The following is a 21,017-nucleotide window of genomic DNA, read 5'->3' as shown; positions in this document are numbered from 1 at the left end:
GATCACATCACAGAACTAGAGATGTTTGTGTTTTATAGAAGGAAAAGGATTTTTAACATATGAAAAACTGCAAACCACTTGTTGTCTTTTCCTCCTTTTGAAGTTACTCTGTTAGGCAGGTGTCTGAGTTTCGGGAATAATTGTTTTGTTTTTTTTTCCACCCTTCTAGGTTTACTATAATACAGATGATGAGAGAGAAGGGTAAGGCATTTATTGTTTCACAAGATTTGTAGTTAGCAGTTCAAACTCAGAAGGCAGGCACAAAACATGAAATCAGATAAGAATGATCCCTTTTCTCTCCCTTCCCTCATGTTCTTCCATTACTAATGGTAGGGGAATGATATGTAGAACTGGTAGCAGGAGGTTTATTTTATGGTAACTTTATTTTCTTTCATGTGAACTGGCTGCTTTTTGTATCTATTTTTTATTACCTCTCCAAGTAAAGCAGTTTGAAGAGTTGTAAGATTCAATACAGGGACAAAATAATAGATTTAATAATAAAGTGTCTTTTATATAAGCGTTCTCAAATAATTTCAAAATCAAGAATTGTTTAACAAATCACTGAAATTCACCCCATTCCTGGAAGCTGTTTAGCAGCACACATATCTTTATATGACAAATACAGGAACTGCAGAAAGGATGCCCAAGTGCCAGAACAAAAAAGCAGAAGGAGAATGGGAGATCCTGTGAAGGGGGGAGGTTGGAAATGGAAGCACTCCTATTGCATTTGGAGGGACTGGGAGAATTGCAGAAAGTCACTAAAATAGTTACGGATGTTGTGAAATGAGGGCTTAAATATGCATAGCTGAAGTTAAGCCCATATGAACTTTAAAGTGTGCAAGCCCCATACTTCTATAAGTTGTTTGAATCCCAAGTGAGCACCCTCAAATCTGAGAGCAGGGAGTAAGACAACTGCACTCACATGAGCCTGCAAAAAGTGTCCTGTGGCGGGGAGGGCCCGGGCACTTGCAGCTGACATTGACTTGAAAACACAAGGCTCTTTTTGGTTCTTTAATGAAGTTAATGTTCTTCATAAAGCTCACAGTGGAATTTGAGGAAACAAAGGGGTTTATTGCACCAAGCACATTGGCTTCAGTTCTCTCCTTCAAGGAGACACAAATCCTGCCAGAGCTACGCTGGGGGACAGGGGTGGCCCTGGTGCCTTCAGCCCTCGGCTTCCCCAGCAGAGCATGTCCCAGCTTTGGGCTGGATCTGACCCAGCATGTTGTTCCTTTTGAACTCGCTGGCTTGTATGGTCTTGGGTTTTAGAAATATTGCTGGCGTTTCCTGAGGCTGTCTCCTTGACCCCAAAGAGGAGGTGAATTGATGTGTAAATGTGGGTTCAGCTCCTTACATAGCTGTTTCTTCCTCCCCACCCTCCTTCCCTCGATATTTAAACAGTTGAGGGCCTTTGGGGCTTTCAGATTTTCACATCACCTCTCCCAGCCAGGCAATCTGGGCAATTTGAGAGGCTTGGAGAGTTCAGATAAGCATCAAAAGCTAAATCCTTGCAGTTTCTGGTCTGGTGCTGCTTGAGTAGCTAGTGGTTTTTTTTTTGTGAGAGTACGAAGTGAGCCATGACTGCTGCTGTTGTCTCTTCTCCTGTGGGGAGCACAGTTTTACCATGACATGGTCCCTGTTGTGTGTTTTCTAGTAGCAGTGTCCTGGTCAAGAGGATGTTCCGCCCTGTGGAGGAGGAGTTTGGTCCATCCCCTTTGAAACAAATGAAAGAAGAAGGCCTGAAAAGAGGTAACAGTCAATTTTTAACAGTGAAAAATAATGTGGTGGGACTTATGGCTTCAAGCTGGGAAGGGCAGGTGTGACTTGGACCACGTGAGTGGTTTGATGCTAGTGCAAATGTGTGGTAGATAGGAGAAGATTTCATTACACTTACTGGTATACAAGGAGACTTTTTAACAAATAATAATAATGATTTAAAAGCAGAAAAGAGAAAGGACTGTGCTGTCTCAGGAAGAAATCAGGACACAAGTATATGTCAAATATAAAAAACCAGAAAATTTCTTGATCCTTGACCAAGCTACATAGTTCATAAATGCTCCAGTAGCAAATCTGTGGTTTTCTATTTTTAACTTTTGCTCATCATCTCTGTTCTGGCTGGGATAACAAGCAAATAAGCAAGATGCACTGGGTCAAATATGGAGACCTTAGACAGGCAAGCTCTTGCTGTCTGCAGACTTAGATAAGCCTGAATAAAATTTCAGAAATTTCTTACCCAGTTAGAAATACAAGGCACGGAGAAACATCTTTCAGCAGACTTAACTGAATTGTTTAATGTTTGTTTATCTTAACTGTTTTTACTCTCCTAAGTGAATATTATTACAGTTGCATTTCAGTCTGACCCGTGTTTTCTGGTCTGCTACCCGAAGCTTAAATTGAGTAATGTTGGAGCAATGGCTTAGGTAGAACCGTTAAACTTTGTGCTGAAGCTAAGGGTGAACATTTGGTGATTTTGTCCACAAAATCTGTTTTGTGTACAGTCGCTTCCAGTGCAGTGCTATAGGTGATAACTTCCTACACTGCCACAGTTAGGCACTCTGGAGAACGTTTGCCATTCCTGGAGTCTCATGAGTGCTATCATGTAAGTTTATTGGAGGCTCCCAGAGTTTCATTAACTGATTTGAAAATGTTTTGAGGTTCACCCATCCGTTGGTGAGACAACAGAACAACAACATGCAGAAGTGAACTCAGTTGTTCTTAGTTACACCATTTGTAAGACTCATTTGAACTTTATAGAAACAACTTCCTATGAGCCTGCACTTGCGAAGTTTCTCTGTTGGTTAGGGTGGTGTGCTTGAACCAGGGGAAACACACAAGATTACAGGATGGAGACTGATATCTTCCTGCAATAAATGTGAACATATTGTTCTTTTAATTAAATCTTCAATTAATCATGTGAGGTCAGCACTGATCATAGCCTTGTATCTGGTTGACTCCAGGCCTTGACCAAATTCACATTATCAGGTCTCCATCAATTGATGGGGACAGCCACAAGGGCTACATAAAGAACTGTCATTTCCTGCAGTTTCTCCTGGGTTTCCCAGCTGGAAGCCTGGATAGTTGCCTACAACGAGGTATTTGTTTGCTTTGATTATTCCTGCCTTTTGCTGTGGTAAATTGTTTTAATATCGTCCAGGACTTGCAACCATTTCAAGGGGTAGATTTGAAAGAAAAAATTTTTTCAACTGTTGGCAAAACTACGTTAAATAATTAAATCGAGGAGAGGCATGGAACCAGAGAAGCGAGGATGATCTCTTCACATCCCCTTCCTGCTCCGTGCTTCTGCAACTTGGCCTGTGCTGGTGAACTTCCCACCATGGGGAACTGTGCGGCTGGGGTTGTGCTGATGGACACAGCTCAGCTGAATCTGCCCATTTGACAAAACTGTCTTTGCCACAGGAGTCACCAGGTATTAAAATGTTCTGCTGTTTTTCCCAGACTTAACCATACTAGAAGCATTTTTTGTCCCAGATTTATTTGGTACAGGAGAATCACTGACTCCTAGAGAGTGGATATAGATGGGGCATTGGTGTAATGTTTGGGAGAGAGCAGCTCTGATATGTGAAAATATGCATTGAAAGCAACATAATCTCAAAGCGGCTCATTATCAGAGCAGAGCAAGTAGGTACCACCCGGTGAGGGGTCCAAGCCCAGGTGAAGAACAGAAGTGACGGTGTGTGACCCCACCTCTGCCTCGCGGACTTAATTGTAACACTGTCCGGTGGAAGCAAGAGTATTAAGGGGCAGCCTTCAGGAGAACAAATCTGAAGGGCTTTGCAAACCATTGGTAAGACAGGGTTCTTATTCTCACACAGGTTGCTCTGTCTTTGTGAATTATTCTTTCATCTCCTTGACCTCTAAAGGAGGTTCAAGTGCCCAACAGAGAAGTGTGAAGTATGTTAATCTGTACCAAGTGTGCAGTGCAGCTAGTTACTTGGGTAAATTTGGGGCCTTTTCTTGTTTTGAGTTCTCGAGCACTTGCCCTTTCAGATTTCATAGGGAGTTTTCCATAGATCTGACAGTTGTGTTACAGATCAGGGAGATTTGCAGTCCTGTATTTTTCAGCCCGAAGGAAGTAATATTTTTATCTAGGTTTTGTCTCTCAGGAAAGTCGTGTTAAACTACTCTGAAATGTTTTGAATTCATAACAATCAGGGTTTTATGAACCATCCCTGTGGAGAGCAGCATTCACTCTGTCACCTGGGAAAATTGTGCCTGGTCAATTAGTAAAAACTCCAAATGTGGAAAATGAAAGCCAGGTCACAGCTACCAGCCCTACTTTCCTTATCTAAAATGTGCTACATCTCCATCCAGAGACCACTTCACAAAGACTGTAGTAGTTACTCATAGAGTGTCAGTCGAGGCATCAGACCTGGCTAGTGACCCAAGCAGGAGGACTGACTGTTCTATCAAGTCTGTAGTTTCATTTTTGCCACATTTGTTGCTTGTCTAATCTGCTGTGACAGATTTGTCAATGGAGACCTAAGCTGTTAACACTTTTAAAAGAGGTATCAAATGTTCTCCTGCATTTCCATTTAAATCACCAGGTCAGTGGCCTGACTTCCAAAAATGTCCCAGGTGCAACAAGCTCTCTTGTCTTCAGCAAAGGCTGGTTGCCACTCTGCAATTTTGTGAATCAGGGCTATTTCTTAAATAACTAAAGATAAATTTGTCACCTGCATCATTTGCTTTTCTTTTTAACAAGCAAAGAGCCTTGGGGACTACAGCCAGTTTTGATGCTGGCAAGAAGAAGAACTGGAGCCAGGCACTGTAGAGGTCAGACCAATCTGGATTTATCTCACTTGCTGTCAAAAGTAGCTCAGCATGAAGGGTCCCTCAAGTGGGGACCTAATCTCTCTGAAGAACAACTCAAAAAAAGAGTTGTTTTTTCATTTGTATCTGCTCTTCAGAAGAGTTCAGCACACAGGAAAATTCGTTGAGACAGACCAGAGTAACGGAGCATAAGGGCAGGGATGAGAGAGGAGCATCACTGTCACCAGAAGTCATTGATGGAAGAGTGCCCTAGTGTGATTTTCACAGCTGCCAGGGGAAAGAAAAAATCAACAACCACGCATATGTTTACTAATCCTGACTCTCTGTGTGTATAGTAGTGTTTTAAGTTCCCCCTTATCCTTGTAATCGATCCTTCATTCAGCATGACATTGCTTGATGTGTCAAGCGCAACAGAGAAATTTAAAGCTCAGCACTTGGATTGTATAATGTCCCAAACTTTAACCTCGGACTGAGCGATGTTTTTTTTCTCCTTTCAGATACATTTGTAATAAATTAGGCTGGCAGAGGTCCAGATGTTTGAAAAGCCAGGAGTTATAGGACAGCCCTCTAGTCACAAGGAAAGAATTACTGAATTAATAAAAGTGTTAGTGCAGGTAAAATTAGCACTGTGAGTGAGTGCTTGCTCATGCAAGTAAACATATCAAACACAATAAAGTTTAAGGATTTTTGTGGATTTTTTTTGTCCTCTTATATTCTGACAGTTATTTAGGTTGTGAGCCAAAGTTATCTCAGTTTCTAAGTCCTTTAAAAGGACACTCTCAGGCAGTTCCCCAAGAATTACCAAAATGCAGAGGAAAAAGATGTGGCCCTGTGTGCTTGTGGTAGCAGTTTTGTGGCTCATACTTCTGAATTAAAGATGCAAAACCCACTATTGTTCTGCATGTTTGGTTTGTAGACCAAGACAGGGGACTGATCTGCTCTTATTTTTTCAGTCATTTCAAAACCTGGGCAAAGAAGCTACAATTCTCTGCAAACAGGCCTGAGCCCACGCTGCTGCAGTCTTGACCTGAGAATTAGCTTCCAAACAACTGTTTCTGTATGGAAAATACCATCAGCTTTGTTGGCTCATCTGCAAGTTGTCTATTGAATTAGCTGGTGAAGATAGCTTTTAGACGATAAGGACTGGTAGTATCCAAAGTGACATTTTTCTATATACCAGAAAAAAAAAATAATTGATGTAGTTTGTCACAGAGACATAAGATACCTGACAGTGCATGTGTATTTGTACCTAATGCGCAGTTCTGCTGTTCTAAAAGGCGGTTTATTTAGGGAACAAAATAAATTGCAGAATGCCCTTTTTAATTTGCTACTTTATCAGAGTTGTGTGAGATTATACCTAAAACACTTCTCTAGTGTTCATGCTTATTTCCTGTGTAGCTGTTTGCTTTGGTTTTGCTCTGTAACAACAGGTTTCCTCCTTTTAGCTGTACAAGTAAGAGCAAAGAGAACAGGAACCAAGGAGGGCTGAGCAGTGCCCTGTGGCTGGGCAGGAAGTCTGAGGGAGGAAGAGGAGATTTCCAGCAGTGCAAAAGGCATTTGGGTACCTGGGCAGGGGTGGGCACACAGGGAAACACCTGCCTGCCAGCTGTGCTGTTCAGTGTCTCCTCTGTAAAGTTTCAAATGACTTTGAGCTCGCTCTTTCCAGTGTTCATTTTCAGACTGGCCAGGCCCATTTGCAGTCATGTACCTGATAATGTCAGAGAGAACTATTTATTTTCCTTTTAATTGATTTTGCTCTCAAAGGTTCAGCTAAAGGCAAACCAGACCTGCCTTTTCTGAATGTCCTCTCCCAACCTTTTGGATGAAGCCTGAAGAGATGCAAGCCAAGATACAGGTTTAGGGAGACCTAGCTTGTGTGTTTTGTCCTATGACCCAGGGACAGGGCCACAGTGCTCTTTAGCTTTTCTTACTTCAGTAAATGGAGATTTAAATTCTTGAAGATACAGATTCCTCACATTAAATTCAATTTGCTGAGTTATCTTTGTGTGTTTTCAAAGCAACTATGATATGCCTTTCATGGTTAGATCACTGATAAGTTGAGAGTACACATTTTAAAGCGCAAACCATCTTCAGCACTTCATTTTATCTGTCATGGATTAATATTTGTTTTTCTACTCAGTGTGGGGTGTTTCATCTGTTCGATTGACTGAACCTGCTCCAAGTTTGGCTTTTTTTCTGTTTCAGTACTTTTGTATGTAAGGAAGGAGACAGATGAGGTGTTTGATGCTTTGATGCTGAAATCGCCCACAGTAAAGGGGCTAATGGAAGCGGTAAGTATCCGATGTCTTCACATTGTTTGTCTTTCTTGGCAAGAAAATCTTGAGGATTTAAATGTATTATTGAGATAAAACATAACATGAAGATGAAGTTATTCTCAAATACATTTAAAGCATTTCACAAAAGCGTTCTGGAGCATGCCTCTGAAATGCTGGCATGTTCTGAATTCGGTGCTGTCAGCAGGTTGCTGGGATTAAATAGAGTCACAGAGCTGATTTATTGGAGACCTGAGCCTTGAGGAATGGCAGTAATTAACCAGTGCCAGGGAAGCAGGGAGGTGCAGGCTCCATTTTCTGAAATGCTTCTTACTGAACTGATGATTCAGAGCCTGTTGAATCTTCTCCTGTCATGCTCATTGCTGTGTTCACAACCATCTTTAAAGAGACCCGAGAATGCACTGTTTCCCTGGGAATTTATATGGCTTTTGTGCAACTGCTGTTCCAGCATTTGAGGCAGTTGCTGAGCTGATGAAGACGAGTCATTTATACCTCCTGTCTCAAATTCCCACTCTAGTCCTCGCTCCCAGAGTGACCTATATACCAGCCTGCTTCTTTGACTTGAATTTTTGTTTGCTACCTGTTATCTGTGATCATTGGTAGCAGTTTCCACTTTTAATGCTGTTTATGTGAGCTGATGGCTAGCAGATGTGTGAAATTTGATGGAGGAAGAGTGAAGAAGTAACCATGTATCTGCTTATGCGGGGGGACTAAAGTGAGACTGGCGTGTGGGATGCTGAGTTGATTTCTAGCCTTCGATATGTGTAGGAGAGAAGATGGGAATGGATGTAAGCGTCTCTAGAGAGCTCAGCTGACTGCCGTGTGTATTTTCATGCTCTCATGAAACTGTCACAGTGTCTTGTTGCATGTACCGGACACTTCAAATGCACTTAAAGACAGAGTTATTTGTTCAGTATTCAGCCAGTAGCAGAAAGTAAAATAAAGATTTGTGGGTTAGTTAAGTTGTTTAAAACACCTATTCAGATCAGGGTATCTCTGAGGAGAGTCAGGTGCCTTATAAAAATGTCCTAACTGTGCTTTTGCCGATACTGTTTGTTAGTTGTGGCTGCAGCTCAGTTCTTAGGCAGAATCTGCATGTATAATAGAAGCCAAGTTTTACTTGAAGAGGCTGCAGCCTGATTCATGATAAACTGTAATAAGGTTTCATCTTGTCTTTGTATGGAAGTTAAAAGTATGTTATAATCCTTCTACAACCCTTCAAGCTAACAAGAATATTTTACCTCTAGCAGTCTGTGCCTCTCCATGCCCGTTCTCCAACTGCTGTGTAACATAAAAACAAAGCTGGTGCAGAAGCAGGAAAGGTTTCTGCATACCTCTGTCAGCACAGCTGCTGACTCAGTGGCATGTTTTTGGCACCAGAGAAATCTCATCTGTTGTAAAATGTCCCAGATCACTGGAAGGAACACATTCAGAAAGTTTTAATTCTCCGTCATAGGATATAATGGATAAATCAATTCCAAAGAGCTGTCAAATTGCATACTCCTAAGTATCCACTACAGTCTTTCAGCAAATCATGTAATTTTGCACATCCTAAATGCTCAATACTAAACTCAGTATTAAGAATTTAGAAACTGAAGCTCTGGATTTTATAGATCCGCATATCTGAAAGACAGCACCAATGATCCTGAATCATACCCTCCTTCTCTGTTTAGGGATTTCACTTTTCATTTTGTTTTGTTTTGTTGTTAATCACTATTCCGGTCTGTATCTTCCTCCTAACTTTCCATGATTAATGATATTGTTTTCTTAGATGCTATATTTATTTTATTATCTTGTGTACTCCCATTCCAAGCGAGCAATCAGATTCCTTCTCAGCTTTCTTTCTTCTGGCAAATATCTAGAGGACTCAGGTTTCCGAGATAACACTAGATCTCAAAAAGTGACACAAATGTTTGGTTTTTAAGATGTTTGCATCCTACACTAGTCAGATTTGATCAACAGAAACCAGTGAAACGATTGCCCATCACAGAACATCACATGTGACTGACCAGCTCTAAATCCTGCTTTGAGACTGATCCAAAGTCAAGTTAATTCTGTGGATCTCAGTAGATACCTGTCTTGCTTTGTGCAAAATCATGTATTTATTCAGTTTACTGAAGGCAATCTATGTTGGGAAATTCAGGCATCTCCCACAGTCTTTCTAAAATTAAAAGCTAACAGCTGAGTTCAATAGAGAGCTTGCTTAGACCACACTTTATCAGGTACCTGTTGTTGTATGTGTCCTTCCAACCAACGTAGGGCAATAGACTGGACTATTCCATAGCAATAAGTTGGCAAAGATGTCTTCCTGGGGGCCCCAACTGCCCCAGATATTGCCCTTTCTGTCTTCCTGACTTCAGCAGAGAAAGCATTTTTGTTGGCTTGTGCAATCGGATGTATGGAACAGAGAAACTCACCATGCCAAGGACTGCAGCCCAAAGGGACACCCGGCCTGTTATTTCAGTGCCACTCTGAAAGGTGTCCCACTCCTTCAGGGAGCCTGAGGGAAGGACAGAATTCTCTGCTCAGATTAAAAAATGGACAATGGAGATGTTAAAGGAAAATATTCCTCTGAATAAAGATATCTTTTTAAAATCTGCTGTAGTGTGCTGGTGGTCAGGTGGGAAATTCTGTTGTTTCATATGGAAGTTGGCAGTAGTGGTGTTCCCCCTGAGCTGGCAGCAAACGTGTTCAGAAGAGGGTGTTAAGTGAGATGCCCTAGCAGATGGTAGCTCTCTGCTTTCTCAGATTCTGCAGCGGGACTTAGCACATTTGCACTGGAGACTTGTTTTTGGAGCCTGTGAGAGGGAGGCTCTCCCATGCCCCCACTTTGAGCTTTGCTTCTACAGCTTGCTGTTTGGTATAATTGGTTGAATCCCTAGGGGTTCCTGAGAAATGTGCTTGCTCAGTCAGCTGGAAGTCTTTTGCAAAGCTCGCTAATCCCTGAATGTTATATAAATCCTACACCTGTCATGGGCAATGTGACAGGCAAGGCTTTCTTGGCCCTACCCCTCATAGCTTATGTAGGAAGTGGTGTCCCAGAGTCCCAAACCACTTTGAGCAGCATTTGGAATGTGTGAGTGTTAGGTATCCCAAATATCCTAGGGAACTTTCATACTGGAATGTGCAGAATGCTGTATATTAGCTGCTATTAAACCTCCTTGGCACAGGAACGTTTCTCCCTGCTTGTTTATTTGTATGGAGTCAGTGAAAAGTGTGTTCAGATACTGATCTTTAGAATATCACTAGGCTTCAGAGTTAACAACCCAGACAGGAAGATCTATTGTTTCCTCATGTTCACACAGTTGTGATGTTTTCTGCAGTTTCAGGTTGTAGTTTTTCTCTGATGCGTGTAATGAAGATTTTTTTAAACAGTCTGATGAAATGGAGCCATTTGACTATTGCTTTACATGAAAGCTTAAATTTAGAGGTACAACAAAACCATAGATCCAAAAGTTCAGCACTAAATTGCTTATCTGACATCATTCTATTCATGGTAAGCCAAGAGGGCAAGAAAGAATAAAAGGAGAAAATGGAAGTTTCTCTGAGAAAGTCAGACAGTCAGGATTTGTCCTCACAGTGTGGCACCCAGATATCGCAGAGGGGTGACCAGCCTCAGCTCAGGCAGCTGCCTCCAGGCAGCACAGGATGAGGGGAGACTTGGGAGGATGGTGATAGACGGGTAGAGTGTGAGGGGCAAGATGCGGCTACCTGCACAGATGCTTCTGGTCAGAGGCAGGTGATTCTTCCTCCTGGGGATCCTGCCCATGGATCCTCCTTGGGATTTATGTGCATAGGCTGGGTCAGGTGTTCGTGAAGGCTCAGTGTGGCAGGCCATCCTGTCTGTGATGGAGAGTAGCTGGAACAGGTTAGGACATCCCTCACAGGGATATGGCAAACCCTGGATTTTAACTGCCCTTGTTCTGCCCTGATTGGAGCAAAGACTTGAACTTGCTCCAGATATGCTGAGTATGTTATGGAACTTCTTTGTAGATGCATTTCCACTCTGTGCGTGGGGTTACATGGCTTTTCTGTAGGCTACACAGAGCCTTTGGCATAAGCTACATATTGCTCAGAGTGAAGAAGATTGGGTTTATAATCCAATAGTTAGGATGACTGTGTGAGATACAAGACAAGTGTCTTCCTATAAATGTACAAAGTGGACCACACCAAGGAGAGTGTGACTGTACAGCGTATGAGCTTGTGCAGCCTTGATGCTGAATTAGGCCTCTCCCAAGGCAGGTGAGAACATGGAACCAGGGCTACCAGTGGGATCTCCAGCACCATATCTAAATGGGCAGTGAAACATGCTGGTGTGAGTAAAATGGAAGTAGCAAATACAACCCGCAATTTAATTTGTATTTTGTTCTGTGCTAGGTGCAAAACTTTGGGAGTGGAAGGGTTTAGTGTACCTTATCTGTTACTCCTTATTTACATCCTCCCCTTTCTGTCAACCACTGATGTATGCTGTCATCAGAGGAAACTGCAGTGTAAAAGAAGCTTTATTCTTTCAAAAATCTTGGAGTTACATTCTACTTTTAAAGTACAAAACTGTATCTTAGGCAAGATGACAATTATACAAGTATAGGTGATATAGGCAAATTCATTCTCTCTCTTAGAGAATTCTGGCTCTCTGGATGAACGGACCTGTGTTTGAGGTTCAAACTGCGGCTGTTTGAATCTGTCCTTAGTGCTGAGTTTATCTGTTGCTTTCTTTCCGTTTTCAATGTAATGATAATTAGTTTAATTTACTTCTCTAAAATATCACTTTTTCTCAACAGAAATCTGAATGCAAACGCAAAGAAAGGATTTTACAGTGACTGATGTTTGGTGGTCTTTACATGGATATTTAATTGTACATTTCAGTTCTCTAGTGCGGAAGATAAATAGTCGGCTATTTCACTGCAGCTTCATTTCACCTGGAAAGAATGGGAAATTTACTTCGGTTGGCAGTAAAGTACCATAGAACATTAATCACTGACAAAAAGTCATTTTTCCTTTTTTTTTTTTTTTTTATTGTGAGGGGACAATCCTCTTCTAAAATATGAGCTGTGAGACCTGTTCAGTTAAAGAAGAGCCATAATTTGGAAAGGAAACCCAGCTCAGATGGCGAGCTGAGGGACACCCTCTCCATGAACACATCACAGAGTGGCTGTCCAAAAAAGGTTGCTGATACACTGCAAAAGCAATGCCAAAGCATCCCTGTGAAAGTGCATGCGTGTGTTGGTTATTTGTCAGCAAAGTAGTTCTTCCTTCAAAAGTTTTCCTATATTTTCTGCTTTCTTATTTGAGTAGCTGGCAAGAGGTTTATTTTAGAAGTCCTTTACCTTGTTAACACACTGGGGCATCTCATCTTGTTATCTGTGCACTCAGATGATGTTTTGTGAACAAAACAGTGTTCTTATTTTGCCACCTTAGTAACTCGACTGAGTCACCTTCCCAACAACACAAAAGCTTCCTCATCTTGTGTGCAGCATGTTTGTAGCCCTCCCACAATAAAAGGTACCGAAGGAAAGAAGCCAGAGAGTCGGGGTCAATAGGGCTGAGTCCATTTGGAGGCCTGTATCTAGTGGAGTGCCTCAAGGGTCAGTACTGGGACCAGTATTATTCAATATATTCATCAATGACTTGGATGAGGGAATAGAGTCAGCAAGTTTGCTGATGACACCAAGCTGGGAGGAGTGGCTGACACGCCAGGAGGCTGTGCTGCCATCCAGCGGGACCTGGACAGGCTGGAGAGTTGGGCAGGGAAAAATTTAATGAAATATAACAAGGGAAAGTGTAGAGTCTTGCGTCTGGGCAGGAACAACCCCAGGTTCCAGTATAAGCTGGGGAATGACCTAGTAGAAAGCAGTGTAGGGGAAAGGGACCTGGGGATCCTGGTGGACAGCAGGATGACCATGAACCAGCACTGTGCCCTTGTGGCCAGGAAGGCCAATGGCATCCTGGGGTGTATTAGAAGGGGAGTGGTTAGTAGGTTGAGAGAGGTTCTCCTTCCCCTCTACTCTGCCCTGGTGAGACCACATCTGGAATATTGTGTCCAGTTCTGGGCCCCTCAGTTCAAGAAGGACAGGGAACTGCTGGAGAGAGTCCAATGCAGAGCCACGAAGATGATTAAGGGAGTGGAGCATCTCCCTTATGAGGAAAGGCTGAGGGAGCTGGGTCTCTTTAGCTTGGAGAAGAGGAGACTGAGGGGTGACCTTATTAATGTTTACAAATATATAAAGGGTGAGTGTCACGAGGATGGAGCCAGGCTCTTCTCAGTGGCAAACAATGATAGGACAAGGGGTAATGGGTTCAAACTTGAACACAAGAGGTTCCACTTAAATTTGAGAAGAAACTTCTTCTTGGTAAGGGTATCAGAACACTGGAACAGGCTGCCCAGGGAGGTTGTGGAGTCTCCTATTCTGGAGACATTCAAAACCCGCCTGGACACATTCCTGTGTAACCTCATCCAGGTGTTCCTGCTCCGGCAGGGGGATTGGACTAGATGATCTTTTGAGGTCCCTTCCAATACCTAACTTTCTGTGAGATACTTTTCAGGCAAAAGAAGTACCATGGAGTGTCCTGTTAGCTTAACAAACCTTGAAATGCCATTGAGAAATAGAAATGTGCACATCTGTTGATCCATGAATCCATCAGCTCCTGTTGTATTGCTGTGCATCTGCCTTCTGCCTTTTGGAAGAAGCCTTTGCTTTCACGAGCCCAGAAAATCAGAATAATAAACTGCAGAAAGGCGGCTTATCGGATTGAAATTCCCTGGTAAAATCTGAAGCTGAAAAGAGTGTTGACTCCTTGAGCAGAGCAGTAGGAGATACTGAAGCAGTTTTGATGATTCACACCCTGTGAAAACTATAGTCTCTAAGTTTCTGGATGGAAATGGTTCTGTTTTTTTTTTTTTTTTTTTATCAAGATCTTTAAGATTATTCCTCCTCAAGTTGTCCTTAAATGAAGCTATGGTATGGTTGCAAGTGATTTTTCTGTATGACTATCCCGTTAAAGTTTGCGGAGATGATAGTGTTTTAATGCCTTATGTGAAGAGAGGAGTGATAATTTCATGTATCTCATTAGTGTTTAATGATATTTCTTTTGTTTTCATGATTTCAGATCTCTGAGAAGTATGGGTTGCCAGTTGAAAAGATTGCAAAGCTTTATAAGAAGAGCAAAAAGGGGTAAGTAAACTAACTAAATGGGGGCTATTGCAGGGTCCTTTAGAAGTACTCAGGGATCTGAACTGTGCTTGGGCCCTCATGATGCAGGGCAGTATAAACACTTCTAGGAGATGTGCCCATACACTTGAAATCTTAATGTCTTTGGAGACAGCAAGGGGTGGCAGGGAAGGAAACACGAATCTCCAGTCTGTGTCTGCCCAGCATTCTGTGAAGAAACAGAGTTAGTGTTTGTAAAATGTGTTTGGATAAAGTCTGTTCTTTAGACTATATGCTTATAGCATTGTGGAGCACTAGCGTGGGAGAGGTGCAGCCTTTGCTGTGGACGTGGTGTGGAGTTTCCCAGCAGCATTAAAACGAAGCAGGCCACTGTCTGAATTTGAAAGGCAGGCAGGCAGTGTTTGCTGCGGGGCTTTCAGCTGAGTAAATTTAGACATGAGCATCACAGCTGTGGTTTTAGAATAGCTAGGCTGCTACTTCTTCCCATAAATGTAAATCTCTCCACTTTAACTTTTTAAACTTCTAAATGACCACAATAATGTGGTGATATAATTTTAAATCAATTATTTTTTTTCCAGCTGTAACTCTTAGTTTAGGGCATTGTTTTGTCTGGGGATTTCTTTAGCTTTTGAGAAGACAGGTGAAACTTCTCATGTTTTGCTTCCTGACACTGTTTCCAAGTGATATGTTTGTTGTAAGAAACACTTTACTGTAAAGAGTGAGGAAAACATTCATATACACTTCTAATAGTTGTTGTCGAGATTCTCACATTGAAGCTGAGTTTTAGTGCTGTGAGCTGTGTGCAAAGCACAAATTACTCTGCTCCCCCTCTTAGCAACTTGCACCACAGTGGTGCAGCAGCTCAGACGGCGTGGCTGAGGAGCAGCATGGAGGTGAACCTGGGGGAGCCAACACCAGGGAGACACCAGCCAGTTGGGTCTGCCAGAGATCTGGGGTGCAGCTCGCCTTGTAGCCAGCTTAAGTGGCTTAACATCCCAGCACTGTAATGTTTCTTTGCTGCTTTGGCAAGGAGCAGCCTCTAATCTAAAGACTAGAAGGGGGACCTTGTTGATGATTCCCGCTGTTGTCCCTGTACTGTCCTATGCTGGGGTCTGGTTTTGCATTGTAGTGAAGTGTGCACATGCAGTGGAGAGTGTGGATTTCCCTTTCCGTGTCCTGGTACATAAAAATATTGATTTTTGCTTTTGTCACCAGTATCTTGGTAAACATGGATGACAACATTATTGAACACTACTCCAATGAGGACACATTCATCCTGCACATGGAAAGCATGGTTGAAGGCTTCAAGATCACACTGACAGAGATCTAGCCTCAGGTAGAGCCTTTTCATAAGGAACCACAGCATTTCATCCTTCTTGGAAACCAGAAGATGCCCCGGGAACTTGACAGACATTGATCAGAGAACCTGTTACAAGACTGCTTTGAAAATACTGTCCATTCTGCACATCTGCACCAACCGCATACAGACTTGAGTTTCTCAAGCACAAGGCTGCTCATGTTAGCCTGGTCCCTTATTTATTGTTCCCCACTCTCTAGTGTACAAGCAGTTACCAGCCCCCAGATTTGTAACCAGATTGACCCACTGCAGAATGTGAAATGCAACATTTTAATCCATACTTTAGTGTGGATAAACTCTAAAACATGTTAAGGAACCATGCTGGTCTAGTTTCAGAAATCTGGTGTAAATCACTTTACCAGTAGTTCTTTCCATCATTGCTAAAAACCTGGTGCAGTGCTGAAGATGAGGAAAGTGGCTGACAGAGTTCATTTGCTCAGACTGATCCATATCTCTCTCTAGTGTATAGTCTTACCAAATACCTCTGGTAGTTCTCAGCATGTAGCAGTGAGGACGTGTAAGTAAGGCATTCAGCTACAAATGTCACTTGTAAGTAAATGGTAAAGAAACCATTTTAACCTTGTATATAATGTTTATAATATGCAATAATATATTTACTCTATGTGGGCATGTTTACTGCCACGATGTTTTTGTATGTATGGGGTTTATGGTGTAACAGAATCTTTCCTAGCGGATTAGGTTGCTTCAGTCTGTTGAGGAGTGTGTACTGAGGAGCTGATAATTGCATCTGCAATCATATGCTCCACCTTTGCCCACACAGTTTTATACTGGTATATTGGAGCAAACTGTGCTACAGTGTCTGGAGTGTTGTGGCACAATGGAACACACCCTAGGTCCCAGCTGTAGATACCTGAGTGTCCCATCCAGCTGTCGCCAAATTCAAGAGGCACCATGTGTCTGCCGCCTAGTGTGCCTAGGGGTACCGAAGGGACTTCTGCCTGTTGTGTTGACGAAGTGAAGGTTCTCCAAGTGGGCTTTTCTCAAAACTGTGGAGGGAAAATTGCTTTCCACAGCAGCCTGCTCATTAAAGCATTCGTCTGGACTGTAAGAAACAGGACTTCAAACTCTTCTTCTGAAGGGTACTTGCTCTTGTATCTCCATTGAATGATTCTGGTTTGATTCCTAGAGTAGTTGGGTCAGGTATAAACCTGGTCTTGATGTAAATATTTTATTGAAACTGGAACAATTTTACTGGTGGAGACTGAGTGTCCCACCACTGAGGTGTGGAGATGGGTCTCTTACAAGGACTGGATCTGAACCCAAGTTGAACTACAAGGTTATCCCATCAAATACCACCTGTCTCATGAATTCTGTGACGAGAGAAAGTTGCACACTAAAATTGTACCAACAGAGGGCTTCAAGGCCTCAGTCTCCCTAGCACATCCAAACCCAGCACCTCTCTGTCTCCTTTCCAGCTCCTCTGGTTGCCGTAGAGGGCTCCTCACTCAGCACGCAGTCCTGTGAGTTTCATCTGCAAGCGTTTTATTCTCCATGCGCTGTGTGTAGATCCCATATGACAGGGAGAAATGTGGGTCCATTCCTGTATGTAGCCTTTAGAGTTTCTTTATTTTTTTTTTTCCTTCTAAAATATTTTTTTATTTAGTCACAGAATCTTTTTATTAGTTGGTTAATGGCATAAAGAAACACTGTCTAGTTCAGCAGGGCTCGTTCTGTAGTGTTTTGAGCTGTGTGGAGCTGTTTACATTCAAGCAATGTAACTGGGATAGGTGACCAGGCTGATGTGGTCATATTTGTGCATGAATTGTCCTGCAAGCTCTTGCACACTTAACTTCGTTAGCAATAGTGTCCCATTAAAATCTGTATTCCAAATAGATATGTTAGGTACCTGTCAAAGTTTCTGTGGTACCAGAACCTATAAAAGGTTCAGGCTGTCAGTGTGAGGGCTAACATTCCCAGAATCCACATATATATGCAAAGCATCTGTTCTGTCTTCCTCTCTGCATTATCTTTTTCTAAATATGCACTCCAGCAAAGATACTCATGCTGCCCCGCTCAGGAGCAGACATCCTGGGAATACAGGGGATTTATGGTGATTCAGTTTGTTTCTACTTGGCTCAGACTCAGATAAAAAGTTTGTGCTGACTTAGCCCAGACACTTTTTTCCTAAAGAAAAAAAGAGGGTGGTTTTGGCAGATGGCATTAGGAACTGGGACCAGCACACAGGACTGATGGAGCAGTGGTGCAAGTTCTTGTTGTTTGGTGGTGTTGGGATCCTGAGGATATTTGCTGGGATCTCTCAGTTGGTCACGATGTCTGTGCAGAAGCTGCAGGTGAAGCACAGGAGTAAACGTTGGCAGGAGTTGAGCCCTGGTTCTGCCACAACAAACCTGCCATCCCAGCTGGCCCGAGTTGGAATGTGCCGCATTAAGAGAGGACAGGGAGAATGTGGGGGTCACAGAGAAGGTCAGAGCAGTCCTGGCAGCACCAGCACTCAGGTTAATATGACATTCTTGTCTTACATGTAGGTGGAGACGAGCTGGGATCTGCTGGATGCTGCAGCATCCTGTGCCGAGGAGCAGTGTAGGAGCAGCAAGAAGTGCAATGCTCTGGGAAATACTGGGGCATCAGGAGCCATCTCCCATTTTGGGAGCTTTCGGTCAGTCACTGTCCAGGGAAGGAAAGTTGCTTCCAAGATTACCTGAAAGCTTTTCTAAATACATGTTAAAGTGTGTGAATTCCTGATACAAGAGAGCTGATACTCCTGCTTTTAGTTCCTTCTTACATTCTCAAAGAAGGTAGCAGAGTTGAGGAAGATGAGTAGGATTTACCCTGATGGTAAGATTATTTTAAAACAACAGCTAGAACTAGTTAAGGATGATCTCCTTTAGCTTTCTGTGCCAGGGTCTGAGGGCTTTGTTTCTCTGCTCCAGATGCAGATGCATCACAAGCACCTGAGACATTACAAAGAGCACATCACCCTGCACCCCTCCAGTTGTAGTTACAGCGTCAGCTGCTGGAGGAGCACTGAACCTTGGGTGCTGGTCCTGGCAAGCTGCGAGTGCCCAGGGTTCACCTTGTCGGTCAAAAACAGGCTATCAGAGTGATGGGGAAGGACCAGTATGAGTAATGCAAACTTCTGAAGCAGTGACCTTTCTTATGCCATGCTTGATTCAAAGGTCTTGAGGAGTACAAAGTGCTTGCATGTATATTGTTTCAAATATACCTGTTGCTTTTGTTTAATGAAAAATATTGATTAATTCTGGATCTTCCAAATATTATGAGTTAAATGTAAGAAAGATTTGTCTGCAGTTCAGCAGGGGACAGAAATACCGGTTTTCCCTCCTTTTTTCTCTGTGGCACTGCTGTGGCTGTTTATTTAAAGGAACAAAACTCTCATTTCCTTTCCTTCTTCAAGACAGCAAGAATCTTAACTAGTGCAGCCTGAAGTGTGACATGCTGCTTAACTAATTTTCCCTATGAAGAATTAGAGCAGTGCAGTGTCTGTAGATGTTGTGTTTTGAAGAACTCTGATAGACATGTGCAAAAGGAGAATAGTCTTCTAAGCTCTAATTTTGGTTCCCACTACAGATTTGGCACTGTCCGTCCATTTGATATTTTATTATGAAACCCCCAAATCTCAAATTTTAGTTTCTTTCTGCACAGTCAGGTGCTGATATCACCAAAATAAAGTACATCCTTGCAGTGAAGCTTTGTTGATGTACAGGGACATCCCCATCAAGACATTTTGGAGGATTTTTACCACTGGAAGTAAACTAAAAAACTAAAAACTCTGTGTCCTTTCTCATGAAGTTTTTGGTCATTGGAATTCAGAGATCAAGTGTCTCTCTTGTACATTTACCTCTTTCAGTCCATGGATTGTTATATTGTTGTAAATTAATTCAAACAATTAGTAAAAACTAAACTCTCCAGCCATCAGAAATGCTGTATATTGATTGATATGGAACTGGAAAGGAGTATCTTATGACTTTTAAAATGTAAAACTTATGAAATGTTTATATGCTCTTCCATTTTCTATGAATTGAGACAAGATACAAGCAAGAGTGTTTGTGCCAAAGTTTGTGACAAGCCCTCTTTCTGGCAAACAAGGAAACTTTGTGTATAGTATGCTTTTATATTAAGAAAATAGCTCATGTAACTTAATAGTGTTGCAACTGGGAGAGGGGTTTGATAAACTGTAAATACAGTTATTTTATTTTTTGTACATTTTTAAGAAGGAAAAAATAAATATTCCTATGTATGAGATAATATTTCTGTTGCTGTGATGTGTATTACTGCAAACTGGGGATTGAGTTCCTATTCTGAGCCCAGAAAACTTTCTGAAAAGAAGAAAATAGCAGAGAGTGCATAGCAGAAATGGCAGAAAATAGGAGAAACTAAAAAAAAAAGAAACAAAACCACCCCACAAACCAAACAAATGACAACATGGGTTTGCTGGCTGGCCTGGTAGATGCAGGAGAAAGCAGTGGATATTGTCTGCATGGACTTTGGTAAGGCCTTTGACACTGTCTCCCATAAGATCCTCCCAGAGAAGCTGATGAAGTCCAGGCTGGGTGAGCAGACAGGGAGGTGGATCTAAAACTCCCTGAATGGCTGGGCCCAGAGGGTGGTGGTCAGTGGCACCAAGGCTAGTTGGAGGCCAGTGACTAGTGGTTCCCCCAGGGGTCAGTACCAGGTCCAGCCCTGTTCAACATCTTCATTAATGATCTGGATGATGGGGCGGTGTGCACCCTCAGCAAGTTTGCAGGTGACACCAAGCTGGGAGGAGTGGCTGATATACCAAAAGGTTGTGCTGCCATCCAGAGGGACCTCAACAGGTGGGAGAAATGGGCTGACAGGAACCTCATGAAGTTCAACAAGGGAAGTGCACGGTCCTGTACCTGGGGAGGAACAACCCCACGCAGCAGTACATGCTGGACGCTTTCCAGCCGGAAAGCAGCGTGGCAGAAAAGGACCTGGGATTCCTGGTGGACACCAGGTTGAATGTGAGCCGGTATGCCTTGTGGCAAAGAAAGTGAATGGCAGCTGGCACCTGAGCTGCAGCAGAAACCAAAAGCCATATGTATATAGTACTGTGTGTACGTATACATATATATGATGACAGCTGTGGGACTGGCTGTAGTTTACTGGTGCTGGTAGCCCCCATGGACGAGGTCGCAGCTCCAGGTGCTGTCTCTGCCACCGTGGCTCTTCAGTCCAGCAGGTTTTGGGGGCTTACCCAGGGGCTTCTCAGGGTGAGCCAGGACCAGCTCCTGTGGGGATTGCTCCTGTGCAGTGCCTGCGGTACACGTTTAATTACGTTTTATAGGAAGTCATTTTACTGAGTGGCTGTTAAACCATGAGTGCTTTGGCAGCTGGGTGGTTGGAAGTGCTCTGCCTGCCAGGCTGTGGAGGAGTGAGGAGAAA

The 21,017-nt window shown here is 42.8% G+C and overlaps 1 protein-coding gene across 7 annotated transcripts in view; it reads left to right on the top strand.

The window, feature by feature from the left end:
- The window catches only part of GRHL2 (grainyhead like transcription factor 2), a 71,025-nt gene extending 51,166 nt beyond the window's left edge, over positions 1 to 19,859 (top strand). For 5 of the 7 annotated variants that reach the window (XM_065832846.2, XM_065832848.2, XM_065832845.2 and 2 more), the window contains 5 exons: positions 170 to 201; positions 1,655 to 1,749; positions 6,997 to 7,082; positions 14,193 to 14,257; positions 15,470 to 19,859. In XM_065832846.2, the coding sequence (XP_065688918.1) occupies positions 170 to 201; positions 1,655 to 1,749; positions 6,997 to 7,082; positions 14,193 to 14,257; positions 15,470 to 15,584 (393 nt within the window). In that variant the 3' untranslated portion in view covers positions 15,585 to 19,859. The remainder of the gene's footprint in view (positions 1 to 169; positions 202 to 1,654; positions 1,750 to 6,996; positions 7,083 to 14,192; positions 14,258 to 15,469) is intronic. The other 2 variants (XM_071803901.1, XM_065832847.2) reach the window with 2 other exon arrangements.
- Positions 19,860 to 21,017: the final 1,158 nt, after the last annotated feature.

The sequence above is a fragment of the Patagioenas fasciata genome, chromosome 2 (assembly GCF_037038585.1).
Source record: "Patagioenas fasciata isolate bPatFas1 chromosome 2, bPatFas1.hap1, whole genome shotgun sequence".
Lineage (NCBI taxonomy): Eukaryota > Metazoa > Chordata > Aves > Columbiformes > Columbidae > Patagioenas > Patagioenas fasciata.
This window is presented reverse-complemented; position numbering and strand designations above follow the sequence as displayed.